At 50.5% G+C, this 21258-nt stretch overlaps 1 protein-coding gene and 1 long non-coding RNA gene across 2 annotated transcripts; both read right to left on the bottom strand.

Moving 5' to 3' along the window:
• Nucleotides 1-261: 261 nt before the first annotated feature.
• Nucleotides 262-7151, bottom strand: LOC311371241. Its single transcript, XR_014641029.1, has 5 exons — nucleotides 6961-7151; nucleotides 1607-1637; nucleotides 1266-1326; nucleotides 649-694; nucleotides 262-438 (listed from the first exon to the last, which is right to left on the bottom strand). It is a non-coding gene; the product is annotated as an uncharacterized lncRNA (long non-coding RNA).
• Nucleotides 7152-7513: 362 nt separating this feature from the next.
• ap4m1 (adaptor related protein complex 4 subunit mu 1) lies at nucleotides 7514-21051 on the bottom strand. The gene is made up of 16 exons (XM_084489418.1): nucleotides 20782-21051; nucleotides 20362-20421; nucleotides 20081-20166; nucleotides 19805-19911; nucleotides 18622-18718; nucleotides 18333-18443; nucleotides 17147-17227; nucleotides 16869-16931; nucleotides 15795-15861; nucleotides 15296-15349; nucleotides 14026-14132; nucleotides 13461-13552; nucleotides 11466-11510; nucleotides 10879-10929; nucleotides 9497-9614; nucleotides 7514-8003 (listed from the first exon to the last, which is right to left on the bottom strand). Exons 2-16 carry the CDS (start codon nucleotides 20417-20419, stop codon nucleotides 7812-7814), a joined length of 1329 nt encoding a protein of 442 aa, XP_084345544.1. The 5' UTR covers nucleotides 20420-20421; nucleotides 20782-21051; the 3' UTR covers nucleotides 7514-7811.
• Between the last annotated feature and the right edge of the window lie 207 nt (nucleotides 21052-21258).

Below are 21258 nucleotides of genomic sequence, written 5' to 3'. Positions count from 1 at the left end.
CACTGGTCTACAGTGTATAACTTCACTTATTAAAACACTGGTCTACAGTGTATAACTTCACTTATTAAAACACTGGTCTACAGTGTATAACTCCACCATATGGTCAACACTGTGGGGACGTTTCTGTCTGTCCTGCCGGGATGTTTTTCGCTCGTCTTCGGGAAAAGTTGACTAATGCTGGCTTTAGTTTGAGTTCACTGTCCCCCAATTAAATGAGAAAAAAAAAAAAAAAAAATCAACCAAACAAAGCCAAGCAAAGGCCTGTTGGGCTGTGGTGATGAACCTCTGCGCTCCGGGTGGACCAGCGGTGGCCGTGTGGACCAGCGAGGTGGAGGCGTACCTGAAAGGTGGAGATGTAGAGGTCCTTCCGGAAGGAGAGGCCCAGGACGTCCAGGTCCTCACGGCCATAGCGGAACGCGCAGGTCAAAGTGACGAAGACTACGAGGAAGACGGGGGGGAGGGAGGAGGAGGAGGGGGAGGAGGAGGAGGGAGGAGGAGGAGGGGGGGGAGGAGGAGGAGGAGGAGGAGGAGGGAGGAGGAGGGGAACAAGAGCAGAGCAGAGAGGGGGGGTGAACGCGTGATACAGAGGGACAGCGAGGAGGAGAACAGTGGAAAGGCAAACAGGCGACAAATGGAAACACGCCCTACCTTTCCTGTCTTTTAGATACTCGGGGATCCACCAGAATTACGCCATCTGTCAAAGCAAAAACAGAGAAAAACGCTTTGGTGTCAGGATGAGAAACAGAAAAACAGAACAAGAACCTTCATCCGCTACGAAGACGCTCTCGTCGGCACTTTGTTGTCGGGGGGGGTCAAACACCGGGCGTCTGTTTTCACTACGCTTCCACGCTGGAAATCTTCTATATTTAAACCAAATCATATTTTTTTATCTTCTACTTTTTCTTTGTCTCGATTTCGTTTATCGTACATTTCGCCGAAATTCCGTTCTTAACTCCACTGAACGCTGAGAGCTGTTTACGACTGCGGTTCTTTGTAGAAGGTCGCGACCTCTGGGGCCGCTGGGCTCGGACTCCCGGTCACGACCGTCAACAGGCGGTAAGACGAACCGCCGATGCATTCTGGGTGAATCCTCTTCAGCCCGTTATGTTGCGATTCGTTACTTAACACATTGCCCTCCGTGGTCAACGCTCCCCACCTCCACCCTACACCCTCCACCCTACTTGGAGCCCTCCACCTCCACCCTACTCAGAGCCCCGTCCTTGGCTCTCGGGGGGGGGGGGGGGGGGGGGGGGGGGGTGACTCACCTACAGGGTCTACCTGGTCCAGGTGGTCCACAAAGTCTCTCTTCCCCAGGTACACCGTCAGCTGGAGGCCCCGCACACGCACACACACACACACACACACACACACACACACCTTGGATTAACATTCAATTACTATTATTTGGGGGGGGGGGGATCTTTAGCTTCAGTTATAATCTTCATAATACAGGGCATTTTATATTGTGCAGAAAATAAATAGAAATAAATAGAAATAGTCTGAATGATTGTTTTAGTGTGACGTGAACTTGATTTTGAATTGGGCGTTCGACTGTTCCACGGCAACGCGCGTCCACTCCCAGCTACGGACCAGCAGCAAGACCCACCTTGCAATTGGGACTGGATTTCTTGAAAACTCTGGAAAGACGAGAGAGAGAGAGAGAGAGAGAGAGAGAGAGAGAGAGACAGAGGGAGAGAGAGAGAGAGAGAGAATTGACAAAAACACTTTGCACATAAAACACACTCTAGAGAAAAAAGCCATTAATGTCACAGCCCCTAAACAAACTAAACAAACAACCACCTTAACCTTCTACTGCAACGGTTTCAGCAGTCTTGGTGGAGTGATGCCTGTGACATTACATTCAGATGCCCCCCACCCCCCCCCCGCCGCCGCCCCCCTGACACAACAAGCCCCCCCAATAGACGCAACAGTTATGTGTCACCGCGGTTTCATCCAACCGTTGGGAGGATGGACTACACGGCGGACAGCGGCGCTCTGTGTGTGGACGCGGGACGGTGTCGTGTCGGTGCCAGACTGACGGTACCCCCCACTGCCACTGCCACAGAGTTAAGGGACAGAGTTAATGTCCCGTTGGTGTTCAGAGTGGGCGGGGGGGGGGGGGCGGGGGCCAGAGATGGGCGGGGTGGGCGGGCGGGGGCCAGAGAGGAAAGGCAGTAAAAAAAAAAAAGAAGAAAAAAAAAGATGACTCAAGTTTTTTGTCGCTTCAACTTCTTCTTGAAACCAGCCCCAGTACAAGTCACACTAGAACAGAAGTAGACCACAGAAGAAGAAGAAGAAGAAGAAGAGGATCAGCCCGCTGCATGTGGCCGCCAGGTTGAACCATCTTTTAACAATAAGACGTTATTGTTCTCGAGCGCTGGCCACACACACACACACACACACACACACACACACACACTCATTAAAGTGTCTGTCCCGTCGCCCGTCTAGTAGTGGGAACGCGCAGTGACAACTGAGACGACATGCGGTAAATCGTTTCCCATGATTACTGGGATTTCCTCGGGCCACAGTGAAAGCCACTGGAATGCGGGGCCGTATCAGAGCCCGCTCGGAGAGCACTGGCCAGGGCTGAAACCTGGCACCGCCGTGCGCACAGAAAGGAAGTTCTCATGGGGTAACTTAAGTTTACTTCCTGTGATGACTGATACCACAAAACAGGAACTAGAAACTGCAGAGGTTTCCACCACTTCCTCCCCAAAAGCAAACATTCTGGTCGGCGTTGATGGCGACCAGCAGGAACTCTGTCACCCCCTCTGACACCCGCCGGGCAGGAAAAGACTTTTTTTTTTCTTTTACACATTTGTTGCCTGCTCTGCGCGGCGGTGAAGGGTGGTGCAGGTGCAAAGTGAACCTCCACTTTGTACCACGAATGGACTGACACTTGAAACATGTTTCCAATGGCGTGGTCCCCTGTTGCGTTGTGTGACAATATGTGCTGCTTAGTTCTTCAAATCACTTCCTTCAGCTTAAGCACATTTCTTTTTTTTTTTTCCCCAGAATAGTCAAACACAGATGTGAGAGAGAGGCCTCACATCTGTTGAATAATGGAATGCGCCGTCACTAATTCTGAAAAGGTGTGTGTGTGTGTGTGTGTGTGTGTGTGTGTGTGTGTGTGTGTGTGTGTGTGTGTGTGTGTGTGTGTGTGTGTGTGTGTGTGTGTGTGTGTGTGTGTGTGTGTGTGTGTGGTTATCCATTATCGTAGTTGAACCAAGTGATGTATTTTGTTACTTTGAGGTTGATGCCCTCACCCCCACCCCCACCGCCATCCTAAAACTGAAGTTCAAAACTGTAAACAACTGTAAAAAAACTAACTCCTCTGGGGTTTGAAGATTAACAGCGTTCTAGCGTTTTCAGTCCAATCCACTGATCACCAGCAGAACAACAACAACAACAACATGTTAAGTAATGACACGCACAGCCCACCTCCGGATCAGATCAGTGCTGAATTAAATGGTTTACATCATTGATACCAATCACTGATGCCCTATATCTTCGTACAAAAATGGAAACAAAAACATTGGCTGCTCAGAGACAGTAAACGATGTTCCACCCCGAACATCAAATGAATACGCTGTCGTCTTTGTGAGGTTAGCCCCGGTCGGAGTGGCCTTATGGGGGGGATCCACCCCAGCAGGGGTGGGCTAGTTCTGACCGTACCCCCCAGTGAAGGGGGGGGGGGGGGGCGGGGGGGTCACACGGCAGTCATGCTCCAACATGGCTGACTGACGCGTGGCAGGTGACTGATGATCAAACACACACATGTGTGTGCAACTCAGGTGTCTGCAGATCATCATAACCCAGACAAAACATATGTTAAGTAGCGCTGGGAATAAACCAGGTCCCGCCCCAATTAGACGAGACTGTAGACACTCGCCGGTGCAGGAGAACAACGAGCTCCTGGTGGGGTGTGTTGATGTGCACTAATTCAAACCGAACGGCCCCCCCCCCCTAGTCTCGAGTCGTACCGACACTGTCTCTGTGGAGACATAAACACGCCTCCGTTGAGCTCGTCGTTTTGGTATGGCGTGTGGCTTTGGGGGGGGGTTTCGTCACCGCGGCCAGTTGCACACTAGTCGCCCGCTAAAGTCCCCGTGGCCTCGGTGTGAACCGAGGTTAGTGTAATCGAATCAGGTCCCACGAGGTACAGTCGACGTGCGTCGTGTGTAGACATGCATCCAACATCCAACAACGCACTCCGGGCCGGGGTTGTGTTTTAGACAAACTGAACCGCTCGCCGTGGTGGGCTGGGGTCAACTGTAGGGAGCCGTCGCCTCGTGCCTTTCCCCACGTCTCCGCCACTGCCATCCGTTTCGGTCGTGATATAATATTGTTATATTAGGTACCAGGAAGCATTCAGTTGATTATTATTATATATAGTATATATAGTATTATTGAGAAGTGGAACGCATCACGGCTGAACGCTGAAGCCAGCTTAGAGAGCTGCTTTGTTCTTTCTGGGGGGGTGGGGGGCGGACGGGGGGGGTGAATGCCGTTTTAGACACTGGTTTCAAAAAAGATCCACCGTGGGGCCGTCGAGAAACACAGAGATGACATTCAGTTTTTGGGTCTCGGTCGCGGGAGGATTTCACGAGGCGTCGCAAATCCTTTCATTAAGTTAAGTCCTTGGAAAGGGTTTGGTGTTAAAAGTTCTTACGGGATCTGATCCAGAGCTGCTCACCAGTTCTGTCCAGGTTTCACTCACCACCAATCCCCCCCCCCACCCCCCCCACCCAGCCACCGCCCCCCCAGGGGTGGCTGTCGTCATCGCGAACATTTCCGGTTTCATCACCGAGGTTGTTTGGGCGTCGGAGCGGGCCCTTCTGAGGGGCAGAGATGACGTCTAATAGGGGGTAACTTTGTCACGCAGTCCGTGATGCTCACAACCAGGGACGCGCTGCCACACCGCGTCGTCGTCGTCGTTTATCAGCACATCTGACCCAATAGCACCGATTATTCTTATTTTAGCACAACACATCGCCTCAGTTCCTCAATGTCTGTCTGCAAAGTCGCACACAGTACTTTAGAAATCTTTGAGGTACTACTCCTGTGCAGTCGGCGCCCTCACTGAGTAGTCTGATCCACGGCGCTCTTCTGTCTAACACACACACACACACACAGCATCTGCCTGTCAATAATAAGACACATACAAACATCTGCCCTCTGGTGTTTACATAAGATCTGTTCATTCGTCGCATGTTTGCTTGGTACTCTACAGTAATACCGTGTGTTCTAATACGGATCTGTGGAAACAGTGTGTAGGTCTGTACAAGCACAGGAGATCCATAATGCAAACACCGGCCTCAAAGTGGGAGATAAAATCATTGTACCATGCCACTTGTTATCTGGCAGCCATCTGTAGACAATGTGGGTGTGATTAACCAACACTAGACCCAATCCTCAACATAACAATACATCATATAGAGGCTGGTTTCTGTCCGACGGAATCACGGAAAAGGGAATGTGATTGCTTACATTTGTAGAAGAGGAAGGGAATGCATACCAAGCATAATAACTAAATAGATGTGGTGGTTTACAACCCTTGGCCAGAGTGCACATTAAGTATTCACAGTAAATGGGAATACTATTAATTGTAATTTAGAATGATAGATTGACATTTTGGTCTAATTAATGTCAGCCTTAACCGTACCACTTCAACCACGTTCGAGTCCAAAGATCTAACTTCAAGCCATCAAGTCTATAAGCCTGGCAGGCCGACGTGTAGACCAGTTGTAGTTTAATTCGTCACATGATGTCCGCTCTGTCAACGGTATACGACGTGAGGCTGATGGGTTGATTATCGAGCTTAATACACACACACACACACACACACACACACACACACACACACACACACACACACACACACACACACACACACACACACACACACACACACACACGTACGTCAGGTCGCTGCGCACCTTCTTTTGAAAATAAAATTGCACGGTTGAATCTCAGGTCTAAAAAACAACAACATCAACTAACTAAATAAAAGGTGCATGGAGTGCATTTTTGGATGTCAGCAGCAGGAAGTCGCAGTGGACCCGTTATTTGTTTACATTAGGCATGCGGCGGCTCAACTGAATTAGCCCGGCGGGGGAGATGACGGCGAGCCGAGACGTCAAAGGGACGTCATCGTGATGTATGGACCAGAAAGGCTCCTATTATTTAGGGCACCGTCCGTATCAACGCATGGCTCAGTAATTACAATGCATTAACTCAATTGTTATTACAGGGGGAACACCGACAGCAGCAGCAGCAGTCAAACTCAGCGGGCAGAACGGAGGATGTTGGGGGGTAAAAAAAAAAGGGAATCCCAGAAAACACCAGAAAACGGAGAATGGATGCAATACTACAAGACCTAAAACCGAACGATCGCCAACGTGCAGATCACAACATATCCATTGTGCATCCTGACCATGGCCAATATTTTTGCCCTCATGAAAATGGATCAAACTAGTGCCGTCCACACACACATACACACACGCATCACAAATCCACCCTAAACGTTACTTAAAAAGACGAAACAAGGCCACAGATGCACCGAAACCCTCCCCAAGCAACATCTCTTATCCATGCCGGGGCTTCCTATAAAACACACATTAACTGAGCACGGCATTAGGAAGCGGACCACTGTCAGTCGGCGTTGTCCACATAGCCGCGTTAGCTTCAGTCAGCTTGTCAGCTAACCCCACCCCAGATGCGTTCGCCTTTCCCCGGGAGAGACCGAGGGGGGGCATTCGGCGACCAAAAAAAACAACATTACGCCGAGGCATTCCCACAACACCGGCGTGTAACCCAAATCCCCCCACGAACGAGCACATCCCTCGCTCCCGAACCGTACAAGAAGAGCGTGTTTGACGCCACACACTCCCCTGCAGCAGCAGCGCTAGCCGTAGCAAAGTGCGTGAGGCTCCGCGCTAGCTGCAGTCAGCCTACCTGGTGCCCGCCTTATCCCCCATCTCCACGGCAAGGCGTGCAGGTCTGGGAATAACCAAGAAATGAGCCCGGTCCTTCTGCGCTAAAACTGCTTTCTTTTTCCGACCGCGTTGTCCTTTAACATCTGTGCACATCCACCCGAGCGCTAGTTAATATGCTAATTGCATTCAGCACCGCCTCGTCCCCTTCGGTTCGCTTCCGCAAAGACAGGAACTTGGGTTTTTCTGCGCGTCTTGTTGTGTACAGTAGCAGCAGCTCGCGTTGCGCAAGGGCTGCCCGAGTCGAGGCGGTGGTGGGGATGTTAATGCTGCATGCAAACAATTTCATTGTTATTGCGTGTACGTAAATAACACACACACACACGCGCGCGCACGCACGCACGCACACACGAAATGAGATGAAAAATCGTGGTGGCGGAGTGACGGAGGCAATGTGTGGTAGATTTGTGTATTTTGGGTGCATGTAGCCGCTCTCTTGTGTGATGCTATTGTATGTGTATGTGGTGTGGCTGAAGTCACGTTTGCACAAATGGTCAACGATAACATTTATTTACAAATCCTAGGTCAGTTTCATACAGTCAGACAACAGGTGATAGTTTCTTCTTCTTTTAGAAAACAAAACAAAACAATCATTTAAATTATCAGATAAACTTAAAGCTTCATTCAATCAGCAATTTTACTTCGTTTTTATTAAATAGTACGGTTTCATGGTTCTCATGTATTTGCTTGACTTCTGGCCATTGCTTCACATCAAAATGGTTACTCAAACAAAACCCCAACGCAATCAAGGCCAAGTGGCGGAGCCCGAAGGGGGGGGATAAGCTCCAATAACAAAAGTACTGTGCTCCACTTTCATATCCTGATGGTGTAAGAGTCCGAGTGGGTGACGTAGCGCACCCAGCGCTGCGACGGCCCCGGCTGGACGGGCGTCAGGCGGAGGAAGCGCACCTGCAGCCCGGTGCAGGTGTACTTGGGCAGCTCGAAGCTCAGCCCCACCGGCCCCACCTCCATCATGGAGGCCGAGCTGAGGCCCGGAACCTCCAGCTGGGGGGGAGAGAACCGACGGAAAGGACGGACAGACGTTGTTGGGTTGTGACGGACGGACGGACAGACAGACAGACAGACATGCAAACTCAAACCCGCATGCAATAAACGCAAAATCCAATTGGTTCATGTAAATCCATTGGTTCATGTAATCACTGATTATCTCCCTTCAAGAGTTGGAAGTTGGAAACAAGACTTTAACTTGAAGGAGGAGAAAGGCGTTTCAATTACTCTAATGACTTAATCCACGTCTTTCTCTACAGAATGCCTGGTTCTTTATTATTATTTAAAGTGACAGCAGGATCTAAAAAGCGTTGAATTACCAGGACACATCACAGAGGGCTGTAGCCTCTACACACCAACCCAGTATCTCGGGCGCTGTGAAAAAGTGCATATGAAAAAGTGTATTTTGCTATAGATCAGAGTCAGCTGATAAACGCAGACTTGGAAACAGTCTGTGGCTGTAGGGGGCGTGGTCTGACCCCCTTCCCCCTCGCTGTGTAGTTTGTACTTCCTCAAAGTCCGAAAGGCTGTGGCGTCACTCAGCTTCACGGGCAAGAGAGAGACTCAAATGACGTGACATTAAAATGGATTTGGTGAAAAAAACCTATTCTAATGCTTTAAGTTAACCTTTATAACTCTTTATAGAATAGAGTTGAAAGTTAATTAAAGGTTTCTGTTGCGATGGAATTTCATATATTTACTCCATGTGTTGTAACATAACACACATAACCACAATTCATGGTCATACATGTGTCGTGTCTCAGATCGCTATTGGGCAACTCTACAGGAATAATGGGAACCACAATAACAATCGCGTGGTTCCTTTTTGTCAAACAAAACACAGTCGAGCTTCTTTGGAAAGCTGATTGCAAGAATGCAGCCTCATCAATACAGGACAATATGTCGTCATTCTATTAATACATGCCGTTCAAATTCAGCGCGACATTCCTGTCATAGGTGGATATTACGTCCACAGGATATCCTAACCTTTATTAACGTGGACCAAGAGACCACCTCACTTGTTGAACGGCCTTCAGCCAGCTCCTATACGTGTGACCTTCTTGTGAGACATTTATCAGTAGACCCCCATCTCAGCACGTTGGGAGGAAACACACACACTTGTGCAGTGCTGCATCCATAAGAGCTGCAAGACGGGCCTGTCTGTGAACATGTGAAGGACATTGGGCTCCATCATTTGGGGACGGGGGACGCGGCCCCCTTTAGCCTTGCAGCAGGCGTCACAGTCAGACAGCGACCGCGTGGCGTGGCCACGGCTTAAACACGAAGACTTCCAGTAAGAAGTGAAGTCCCGGTTCACGCGTTCAGGACCGGCCTTGCCTGTTTGTGAAGCACGTTTGACTGGAAGTGTGGAGCAACGGTGGGCGTATTCCACCCGTGTGGAGTGGGCAGAGTTTAAGACTAGAAAATCGAGCTTTGTGTGTGCGTGCGTGTGCGTGCGTGTGCGTGCGAGCTTGGGCGTGGTCGGTCACCTTGAAGAGGGCAGAGAGCTGGGCTCCCCCAGGGAACCGCGGGATGTCCCAGTGCACGGCTCGGGTCTGCGGCCTCAGCTCAGCGCTCTGGTCTGGACTGCTGAGCTCCTGGGACAGGCTGGAGGACAGGGAGACACCACACGACACACACGACACTCCTTTAGACTGTAGATCTGTTCTCCGTCATTTGTTGGGGCCTTTTCTCCGTATTGTACTTTTTGCTGCATTGTCATGCCTCAAAAGGTTCCACAATAATACTTAATAATACAATAATAACTTATTCCTATTATTAACGACAGCAGTCTAGGCCGACCCATCTTGGACGATGGGAAGAAAATGCAATACAAGGGCCGGAAAAAACTAAAGCACGATTAAAGTGCACGTTGAAACCGAAAGCGCTGTAGAAGCAGCCAACGGGGAGAACGTTCTCCAGAGACGAGTACGAGAACGACGGAGACATCTCGACTTCTACAGGGACAGATCAAGGGGATGAGGGATAGGATTCATCTGGGTGGAGAGTGGAGCCAGACAAACCCTCAACCCCACCACCCTACACCACGTAGAACCACCAGAGAATACTACCCCGATAGGATTATGGATCAGCTAAAAACAAAACATTGAGTTTTCTTTTTGTGTCCTAGCCTTGTTACTCAGCCTTGACTGACAGATGGCCTCCAGGTCCATTTCTATTCCACGACATTGAGGTCTATAATTATTTATTTATTGTAATAGGTCTACTGTTATAGGCCGTATACATCCATCGCTGAGCCTGCTTTGGGAGCATGCATGTATTATTAATGATGTTCCTTCGAATAGATCCACGGCAATGGGTCGGTATAAATACGGCAAACTGCCTTGTTGATCTCAGTCCTGCTCAAAAGGCTGAACTCAACCACACCACAAACTTTGTAAAAACACACACACACACACACACACACACACACACACACACACACACACACACACACACACACACACACACACACACACACACACACACACACACACACAGACACACACAGAACACACACAGCAGAGCTGAACAAGAATATAAATCACGTCAATACCAGAGTGAATGGTATGTGACGTGGTTCACTTTACAATGATTCTCACCAGACCAACAAAACCAAAACTCCTAGTGCCAAAGGGCCAAAGGGAGTTCACCCCCCCCCCCCCCTCCCTCCCCCCTCCCCCCCCCCCCCCGCCCTCCCCTCCATCTGTAGTTTGGTTTCTCAGGCTGGTTTTACGTGCCGGCTGATTTCCATAGTCAAAGTGTTCCAGGGTGGGTGAGATTCTCAGAGCGGATGCTCATTTGAAAGAGTGTGTGTGTGTGTGTGTTTGTTTGTGTGGGATTTGTGATTTTTAAAAGCAGACAAGCTCACCTCAGGGATCCCTTAGGCACGGGCACCGTCACGGACACGTTGATGGCCGAGCTGAGAGCGAGAGCGAGAGAGAGAGAGAGAGCGCGAGAGAGAGAGAGAGAGGCAGACTCGGCCTTTAGGAACGGCGACACTTCAACAACCCGAAAGAACATCACGCACTTCTAGAGTCCGTCGGATGCAAACGTGCCGATTGTTGTTTCTGCAATAATTATTTAACCACTGGCGTCAAATGCTGTGTTTTCCCAGGAATGCCTTGGGACATACCTTGTGTGTGTGTGCGCGTGTGTGCCTGTAAACACAAGCGACCTTTGCCTTGGCTCGTCTTGCTCCGAGATGTTTCGCCACAACGTAAACACCCCAGAGGACGGACGTTATTTACAGTGGGAGGGGGCGGGAGGCGGAGAGGAGACGGAGAGAGAGAGACACAGAGCGCCCAGGAGTCGGGCAAACCCGGTGGACAGAGACGACGGAGACACAACGCATACAGAGAGAGAGAGAGGGGGAGGGGGGGGGCGGGGGGCGGGGTGGGAGAGAGAGAGGAGATGGGAGAGAGCCTCTTTCTTGGTCGAGAAAGAAAGAGAATTTACCTCTTTGGGGGGAGGTCACAGCGTAGCTTCAAGTACATCAGGAGTCTACAGAGAATGGAGAGAGGGGGGAGAGAGAGAGAGAGAGAGGGAGGAGAGAGGAGAGAGAGAGGGAGGAGAGAGAGAGAGAGAGGGAGAGGGAGAGAGGGGGAGGAGAGAGAGAGCGGAGAGAGAGGAGAGAGAGAGAGAGGGAGGAGAGAGAGAGAGGGGAGAGAGGAGAGAGAGAGGGAGGAGAGAGGAGAGAGGAGAGATAGAGAGAGGAGAGAGGGGAGAGAGAGAGAGGGAGGAGAGAGAGAGAGAGGGAGGAGAGAGAGAGGAGAGAGAGAGAGAGAGAGAGAGAGAGAGAGAGAGAGAGAGAGAGAGAGAGGAGGAGAGAGAGAGAGGGGAGAGAGGAGAGAGAGAGGGGAGAGAGGAGAGAGAGAGGGAGGAGAGAGGAGAGAGGAGAGATAGAGAGAGGAGAGAGGGGAGAGAGAGAGAGGGAGGAGAGAGAGAGAGAGGGAGGAGAGAGAGAGGGAGAGAGAGAGAGAGAGAGAGAGAGAGAGAAAACATCACCAGAAACACTGATAACACTCCCCCCTCCAGGGTTCTGCTCCAGAGAAAGAGCGGCACCAGTGCTCTCATCAAAGATGCTTTGTGTTGTCCAGTATATTTATTGTCATCGTCCAGTCCATGCACTTTTTTTTTTTTTATGGCTAGCTGTTATGAGGTCATAATATTCCATTATCCAAAACTACTCTGATGTCTGCTTTGGATGAAGCGGGCCGTCCTGTTGGCCGGAGGGCGGCCGCGGACCGACCGACCGACCACGGCCGACTCGTCCACTATCGCCGCGTCAAAATGATTTGTACACTAAAATTGCATCAAGCGCATTAGGACCCCGACAAACCGACAGGAACGGCGCTGCCCTTCTGGATCCTCTGCTCTGAGACGGGGCCCCGAGAGACGGGCCCCCGAGAGACGCTTTCTACACAGCTCTTAGAAAAAGGCCAAGTTCATGATGAACGAGTCCTATTCTAATTATTATCATCCTCATCATCAGCAGCAGCAGCATGGACCCAGCGGCCCCAGGGCCCAGGGGGAGCCTGGGGCCTGGGGCCTGGGCTCTGGGGCCTGGGGCCCTGGAGCTCTGGGCTCTGAGGCCTGGGGCCTGGGGCCTGGGGGAGCCTGGACCCTGGGCCCTGGAGCCCTGGGGCCTGGGGCCCTGGGCCCTGGAGCCCTGGGGCCCTGGACCCTGGGCCCTGGGGCCCTGGACCCTGGAGCCCTGGGCCCCTGGACCCTGGGCCCTGGAGCCCTGGGCCCCTGGACCCTGGGCCCTGGGGCCCTGGGACCCTGGACCCTGGGCCCTGGGGCCCTGGACCCTGGGCCCTGGGCCCAGGGTCCAGAGCCCTGGGCCCCTGGGCCCTGGGCCCTGGGCCCCTGGGCCCTGGGCCCTGGAGCCCTGGGCCCCTGGACCCTGGGCCCTGGAGCCCTGGGCCCCTGGACCCTGGACCCTGGAGCCCTGGGCCCCTGGACCCTGGGCCCTGGAGCCCTGGGCCCCTGGACCCTGGGCCCTGGGGCCCTGGACCCTGGGCCCTGGGCCCAGGGTCCAGAGCCCTGGGCCCCTGGGCCCTGGAGCCCTGGAGCCCTGGGGCCTGGGCCCAGGGGGAGCCTGGGCCCTGGGCCCTGGGGCCTGGGGCCTGGGGGAGCCTGGACCCTGGAGCCCTGGGGCCCTGGACCCTGGGCCCTGGAGCCCTGGGCCCCTGGACCCTGGGGCCCTGGACCCTGGGCCCTGGAGCCCTGGGCCCCTGGACCCTGGGCCCTGGGGCCCTGGGACCCTAGGCCCTGGGGCCCTGGGGCCCTGGGCCCCAGGCCCCAGAGCCCTGGGCCCTGGGGCCTGGGCCCAGGGGGAGCCTGGGCTCTGGGGCCTGGGGCCTGGGCGGGCCGTGGTCCCCGCCGCGGGGCTGCGGTCTGTGGGTCTGGTGAACGGGGGGGGGAGGTGGGTTGGGGAGGTGACGGTACCTGCCCCCGTTGTCCCGCTCTATGGTGGGGAAGAGGCGGAAGGGAGGCGCCGACGGCAGCTCGTCACTCAGCTGGTACTGCATCACCACGTGCTGCGCACACGCGCACACGCACGCACGCACGTACACGCACACGCGCACATGTATGTACGCACGCACGCACACACATACACACACGCAGGAAGGGAACAAGGGCAGAGAGAGGATGGGGAGAGAGAGAGAGAGAGAGAGAGAGAGAGAGAGAGCAAGAGAGAGAGAGAGAGAGAGGCAAAACAACAAAGTTAGTGATATGTACGAATGAGTTACGTTTGTTGAGCGAACTTGTTTGCATTTGTGCAAATAAGTGGAGTGCGTGTGTGTGTACTCTTACGCGTGTGCCTGAGAGTGACGGAGAGAAATGCTTTTTGCAAATACACCAAGATACACAAAGAGAGGAGAGGGAGGGAGAGAGAGAGAGAAATCAAGAAAGAAATGACAGGGGGAGAAACAACAAAGAGGAAAAAAAAGTCAGAAAGAAGGAAAGACAGAAAGGAAGTGAGGAGACTCCTAGCAGGGGGGGGGGTCACCTCTCCCTGGCTGGGGCAGACTTTGAGGATCCTGTGCTGGTCGAACTCGTCCAGTTTGACGGCCTGGTGGAAGCTACACTCATCCACGCGCACCGCCGCCCCGTAGCCTGGGAGGAACACAAACCAAACAGAGGGGACAACATCAGCCTCTCAGCCTCCGCCACGTCCTGTAACGTCGGTCATGTGGATGCTAGGGATGCTAGGGATGCGATCACAGGGGCGGCGTTAGCTCAGGAGGTAGAACGGGTCGGCTGGTAAACCGCAAGGTCACTGGTTCGATCCCCGGCTCCTCCTCCTCCTAGCAGAGAGTGTGGAGGTGTCCCTGAGCGAGACGCCCTCACCCTGACTGCTCCCTGACCAGCTGGCTGTCGCCCTGCGTGGTCGACTCCGCCGTCGGTGTGTGAATGTGTGCGTGAATGAATGGGTGAATGTCAGTCAACGCTGTGAAGAGCTTTGGATAAAAGCGCTTTATAAATGAGGACTATTTACCATTTATCACGGAGCTGTGCACAACAAAGAAGTATATGGAAATCATCAATCATAAATATCATGTTTTGATCATTTTAATGGATGACTGCACTTAAATAATGCTGGCAGAATGTCTAACCCCAACCCTAAAGTGCCATTTGTTAACCAAAAAGGTTAACATTAAACAATGATATTCAACAATAAAATGAAAAAATGTGGTATTTAAGGATGGAATACAGAAATAGAGACTTCCCTGCTGAATATGAATATGAATATGTTCAGATGAAGATCATACAGACCTGTGTAAATCGTGAGTGTTTTGTAAATAGCCACGTTTTATTATATCAAGCCTCTTATTTGTAGCGAATGAAGAGAGATGAAACAGAAGAGGCGGGCTATTGAATATAGACTGAAAGGAACAGGAAGAGCTCGGGGTTTATCGTCATATTCCAGAAATACATAATTGATATTATTAGAATATGAAGCCATTTGCCTTCCCCATTGTGCACGTTATTTTGCATAACGTGGGCATCATAGTCCCCTCCTTTCTCGTCCTGCTCTGTATTCGATCCAGATCAACAGCATGTCGTTTCTGAACGCAAAACAAAATGCTCTTTCTAGAATTTGAATTTTTCCACAGTCCACAACCATGTGGTTTTACAGGGAAGAATAATATTGAATATGTGTAGAGATTCAGTGTGTGTGTGTGTGTGTGTGTGTGTGTGTGGTGGTGGTGGTGGGGGGGAGTGGGTGGGGGGTTGTGTGTGTGTGTGTGTGTGTGTGCCCTTTGTTTAAACCTCACCTCTAAGCTGTGATTTGCCGATGCTGAACTCCTCGTTGAGACCAATGCGCATCTCTGTCAGCCGTAGAGAGAGAGAGAGAGAGAGAGAGAGAGATCACCATTATGTGTGTGCGTGCGTGCGTGCCTGTGCGTGCGTGCGTGCGTGCATATGTGTGTGTACGTGTGCAGGAACACACACACTCATACGACCATACTTGTGGAGAAGTGTACACTGCCGAGGAGTCATTTTAATTGCGGGCACAAAATAACAGCTTCTCTTTTCCAGCGGTAATAATAGCGGTGAGCGGGTGACAGAGGCAGTTTAAGGGAGGGGGGGGGGGGGGGGGGGAGAGAGAGAGCCAGAGAGCCAGAGAGAGAGAGAGCGGAGGAAACCAGGTGTTTCAGAGTTAATCTCCCACCCCTCCCTCCCTCCCTCCCTCCCTCCCTCCCTCCCTCCCTCCCTCTCCCACACTGATGATCTCTGCAGGGTGAGGGGGAATTAAAAAAAGTGTGAACTCACCCAAGCAGCTGGGCATGTAGCACTTCACCCGGATCTCGCCCTCCACGTCCACCTTCATCAGGACCCCCTGCAAGCACCGCACAGGAGGACGTTACACCACAGAGGCGCTGTGTGCTGCACCGTCACGGTCGCACTTCCAAGGTACCGTGTCCTTGTTACAGTGAGCAGTGGCGTTACACAGGGGGGAGAAGCAATCTGAAGACCTGCAACGGCGTGTACTTAATGTTATAAAGTAATGGAACAGCCTCAACCTAATCCTAAGCCGTTTCTCAATTCGCGTTCTCGTGTGTACTACTCGTGTACTGCTTGCGTTCTCGATAAACGTCATCAGTGGTAGCCCAAGCACTGTTCCAATTCCAAGTACGTGAGTACGCGAGTACTGTCGTAAAACCTGGAAGTGTTCTCGATGCGTTCTCGATGAGGTCCGTTCTACCGAGGACGCATCGGAGGTGACTCGTGGGGACTTGGGACCTTTAAATATCCCAGGATGCATCATCGAGTCCGCTGCTGTTCCAGTTGCAGAGTGCGTACTCGCGTTCTCGGAAGTCTGTACTTGAAAGTCCGGACTTGCCAAGTACGTACTTCCAAGTCCGCGAGTACGTAGTCTGCGTACTTGGTATTGAGAAACGGCTCTTGTCTAGAGGGGGACTTGCACTCCAGCCTAGTCCATAACCATGACCCAACCCCCTGACCCAAACCACACTGCAGTCACATAGCGTTCCATAAGGTTATTATTACATGTTATGTGCATGTATGTATCATGTTGTCACATTGCTGAGCGTAATGTTATTCCTCATATTTCATTACACAGATATTAACGTGATAATAAATACAGCATTTAACTGATGACTCAAAGTGATCACCGTATACATTCTTATGTACTCGTATGCACGTGGTAAATGTAGTAGTACTCCATGTTCATAGCCTCTATAGTCTATAATGCCGGTGTATTGTGTACTGTTTTATGTGTCAAAAGATTCCGATTCCAAAGTTTGCAGCGGTGGCGATTCGACCGATTTGAGGAGAATCCCACGTCAGCGCGCCTCAAAAGAGGAACGCTCAGGTTTCACTTACGTTCGAACCGATGACGACCGACATTCTCTCGACGACGTCAACAAATATCTCACTCTTCCCACCCTGTAGGAAACAAGCAGTCCAGGGAGAGCAGGGCATGAACACAGACTTTGTGTCCTTTTGTTTTTTTTTTATCATCCGACAAAAAATCGGAATAACTTAAGAACTTTTGAACAAGGCTTTGAGCCACAATTCATACACAGACACACACGCACACAGACACACACACACACAGACACACACACACACACACACAGACACACACACAGCCGGCCTACCTGCTCCCCACGGCTCGACATGATGGGTCTGGTCGCTGCCGCACTGGGGGCAACTTTACTCTGCTGGGTCTCTGCTCCAAACTACACACACACACACACACACACACACACACACACACACAACACATCTCAACACACATATGATGCATCTGTGGACCCCAGGAAGACCCCAGGAAGAGTAGCTGATGTCTTCTGCATCAGCTACTGGGGATCCAAATAAAATCATCAATTATAAATCTCAAAAAGCAAACGCAACACACAAACACAACACACAAACACAACACACAAACACAACACATCTCAACGCACAAACACAACACAACACAACACACAAACACAACACAACACACAAACACAACACATAAACACAACACACAGACACAACACATCTCAACGCACAAACACAACACACAAACACAACACAGACACAACACATCACAACACACAAACAGATACAAGCTCAAAACACAAACAGAATACGAGCCAACACACAACTGTATTTATATTGTTTAGTATTGTATATCGTAGCGTGTTGTTATTGTATAGTATTGTTATTACTGTATAGTATTAGTAGTATAGTAGTAATAGTAGCAAAGCATACTGTTTTAGTATCAGCAGTAGAATATTGGGATGTATTAATTAGTGCTGTCAGATAAACGCGTTATTAACGGCGTTAATGCAAACCCATTTTAACGGCGTTCATTTTTTGAACGCAAGATTAACGTTTTTTATATATTTTTATTTTTACCCTTTTATTGATGGACAGTGTTACATTGTCTGAGAGATGACAGCTCCAAGTGAGAATGTTAGTGTGAAATTGAACACTACAGTACATGGCAATGTTGTTTTCAATAAGAAAAACATTTGCACAAAGCAAGCCGATCCACTTTACCATGTTGATAAGAGCATTAAAATAAGAAAAAAAAATAATGGGACAGTTCTCTCATTCAAAAGAAATCAAGGGACATTTAGAATAGATGAAAATGTGCGATTAATTGTGCGTAATAAATTAAATGTGTGTTAATTACGATTAATCGCGAGTTAACTATGACATGAATGCTATTAATCGCGATTAAATATTTGAATCGTTTGACAGCACTAGTATTAATACATCGACACCTCGTCAAACGCCCCGTGGTACTGGTGACTGTGACTGTGTGGGTCTGTGTATCGGCTGAGGACTCACCAGCCCCACGTTACTGAGGTCAAACAGGCTGAACGGTTTGGAGGTGACCGCCTCCGTCTGGATGAAGTTCTTCAAGATGTCGGTGGAGGTGGTCTGGATGTAGCCATTGTCCTGAGGGAGAGAGAGAAACGCCGCGTGACCACGAGAGGGACGGACAGAGAGAGAGAGAGAGAGAGAGACATGAGAGACGAAAGAGAAGAGAAAATCAGCCGATCAGGTCGATAGTTCGAGTTTAAAAATAGCAAGGCGGCCCGGGTTCGTATGTTGACCGCGGCGGAGAGATGCTCACCACCACCTCGTCCAACAGCTCGTAGATAAGGGCAAAGTTCACCCGTACCGACTTCTCTGACAAGCTGCCGCAGTAGTCCTTGATGAGAGTCGTCAACCTGGGGGGCGAAGACAGAACAGAAATACCATCCGTGTACAAATAGTTAGACTAGTCTGAACACTCACTTCACCACGTCTCCATCCCATGGCCTTTCATATCCTCGTCACGGGAAACGGACCGCATTCATAAAGAGCCTTTCCTTTATATTGCTCTTTCCTGACCAGTTGCCCCTCGAAGCGTTGACGTAACTTTATTATACTAAACATTATTATTGATCGTTTTTGTAGGTGAGATTCAAGAGCTATAATTTTAGTGTAATTTGTTAACAATGGCATAGCCCATCAGTCAGCTATAAGTGAGGGAAATGTTCTTGTTGACTGCGCGCCTGCCTTAGACTATAGACCTCTGAAGAATAAGTCCCGCCTCCGAGGCTCCCGGTTCCCTCGGTCAAATGTCTACGGGGGAATAACACGGGGTTTATGAACGATCGTACATAACAAACTCTGTAGACGGCGGAGAAGTAAAAGCTGCGTCACGTTTTCAACTACAACCGTTCTCATCTAGTTTCAACCGGGTTTTGGGATTTTTCGTGCAGTTAAAGTAGCATTAATAATCGTTTACTTCTTTAACGGCACGACAATCCAAAAACACAGTCGAAACGATGGAAAATGTGTGTAGTTCAAAACGTGACGCAGCTTTTACTTCTCCGCCACCTACAGAGTTTGTTATGTACGATCATTCATAAACCCCATGTTATCTCCCATAGACATTTGACCGAGGGAACCGGAGACTTAAGACTTAAGACTTAAGACCGCTCCCGGCATATTTCTGACCAATCAGGGCCAATCTTCCCTGATTGGTTCGGAGAATACACCGTGCCTGTCAACCGCCGTTGTGTGAATGCAACTCACCTGAATGAGGGCGGGAGCAGAGCAGGAGGGGACATTTCGTCAGTTGTTTAAAATCTTGCATTCGAATCTTACCGACGGCACCAATAAATCAATCTGAGTCATTTAATTTAATTTAAACTTCCAGACAGTGAGTATTAAAGTCCAAGACCAAGACAAGACGACGCCCCCTCTCCTCAGGTAGGACGCTATAGGCCCCTGCTGGGGGGGCGTGGGACCCTCCGTGACCATCCTACCTGTTGAGGAACTCAACGATGGTGAACGGGGACGCGTCCGCAGTCGTCGTGACGACCCAGTAGAGGCCCCCCTGTCTGATGTGGACAAAGTTCAGCTCCTTGTGGCTCTAGGGAAGAACAAGAGAGACGTCATTACCACAGATGACATCACGCCTCACTCCTCAACATGTTGATAGGTGTAGAAGGAATACCGAAGGTAGTCCGATTTATATCATCACCCCCCCCGCCACCCACCCCCCCGTACAGATTAGTGTTGTTGTTGTGCCCAGTATTCACCATGACGACCGGAGGCTGATCCCCGCTCAGCGCGGTCACCTTCTCGTAGAAAACACTGACCGCATCCTTGCCTGCTTCCCCGCGGACTGAAGATGTGATGAAGGACGTTCACAGCTCGCGGAAAAAAACATCACAACTCATAACACGTTCATAACGGCACGCATTCACTCACAACAACCAAGCTAAACTCTAAAAGGTGTCACCGACCAGGGTTGATCGAGTTGTGCAAATCACTGAGTGTAATGTTACATGTGAGTCCCAAAACATAACAGTGAGGATACAGTCTTTGTAGATGAGATGGTCGCCTTTGGAGGACAAAATGAAGATCTGGGAGATCATCCCTGTATAGGGGAGAGAGAGAGAGAGAGAGAGAGAGAGAGAGAGAGAGAGAGAGAGAGAGAGAGAGAGAATGAAAGTTTAAAAATAATAGAAAAAGAGGAGGCTGGGAGGCGAGCATGAAGTCATGGTATTGTAGCCTGTTTCCTGACCTTTGGTTGGACCTTGCTATAGTTACGTCTACGTTCTGTTTTAAAACACGTTGATACACAAGTTAATGTCGCAGGAAACCCGGCTTGAGTACACGCACGACAATAGGTCACCAGGAATAGAACGAGCGACGAGATGAAAATGGAATGGTGGTTTGATTCACTGGAGTCACTTCAATTGTGAATTATAGTGTCCCGAGTTGCGCCGCCACTTACTTATAGTTGTGGGTACGGACAAGACGAAGGGAACACACACCGGCTATGGTTTCTCTGTGGTGTCCCCAGTCATGTCTCTATAACCATCTCACCCAGAAGATGCACCAAAGTCCGCAGAGAGCAGCTGGAGTGCATGTAACCACAGACTCCGGTGTCTTATCAGCTGTAATCGCTGATTATTCTGCGTCTTAGAAAATAAACAAACTGCTTGCTACCTTGCAGTGTTGTCTGTCTACTCATGTGTTTGTTTACAACAACACCACCACCGCCACCGCCAGAAGAGGCTCCGGTCCGTTCTGTAGGCGGTCTCACAGCGCCGCCTCCGGCCGTGGTTTGACATCCGTTTATATTACACACATAAGCGACGCACACTTTTTAAGAAGGAAGATTCGGGGAATAATATCACATTGATTATTCGATTCAAAAACAAGCTCCAAGTATGTTTTCTACGACTGTAACAAATTGTTTCCGGGAACC

This window comes from Micromesistius poutassou (assembly GCF_964030765.1).
Source record: "Micromesistius poutassou genome assembly, contig: SCAFFOLD_459, whole genome shotgun sequence".
In the NCBI taxonomy this organism is placed as follows: domain Eukaryota; kingdom Metazoa; phylum Chordata; class Actinopteri; order Gadiformes; family Gadidae; genus Micromesistius; species Micromesistius poutassou.
Note: the sequence above shows the minus strand (reverse complement) of the source record. Positions and strands in the feature narration are given on the sequence as shown.

Excerpts from the sequence above, each read along its gene's own strand:
- ap4m1 (XM_084489418.1), bottom strand. The coding sequence starts at position 20,419 with ATGATCTCCCAGATCTTCATTTTGTCCTCCAAAGGCGACCATCTCATC. Across the intron at positions 15,350-15,794 it reads CTACATGCCCAGCTGCTTGG|AGATGCGCATTGGTCTCAAC; the intron begins GTGAGTTCACAC and ends TACGGCTGACAG. Across the intron at positions 9,615-10,878 it reads GTGCCTAAGGGATCCCTGAG|CCTGTCCCAGGAGCTCAGCA; the intron begins GTGAGCTTGTCT and ends CCTGTCCTCCAG.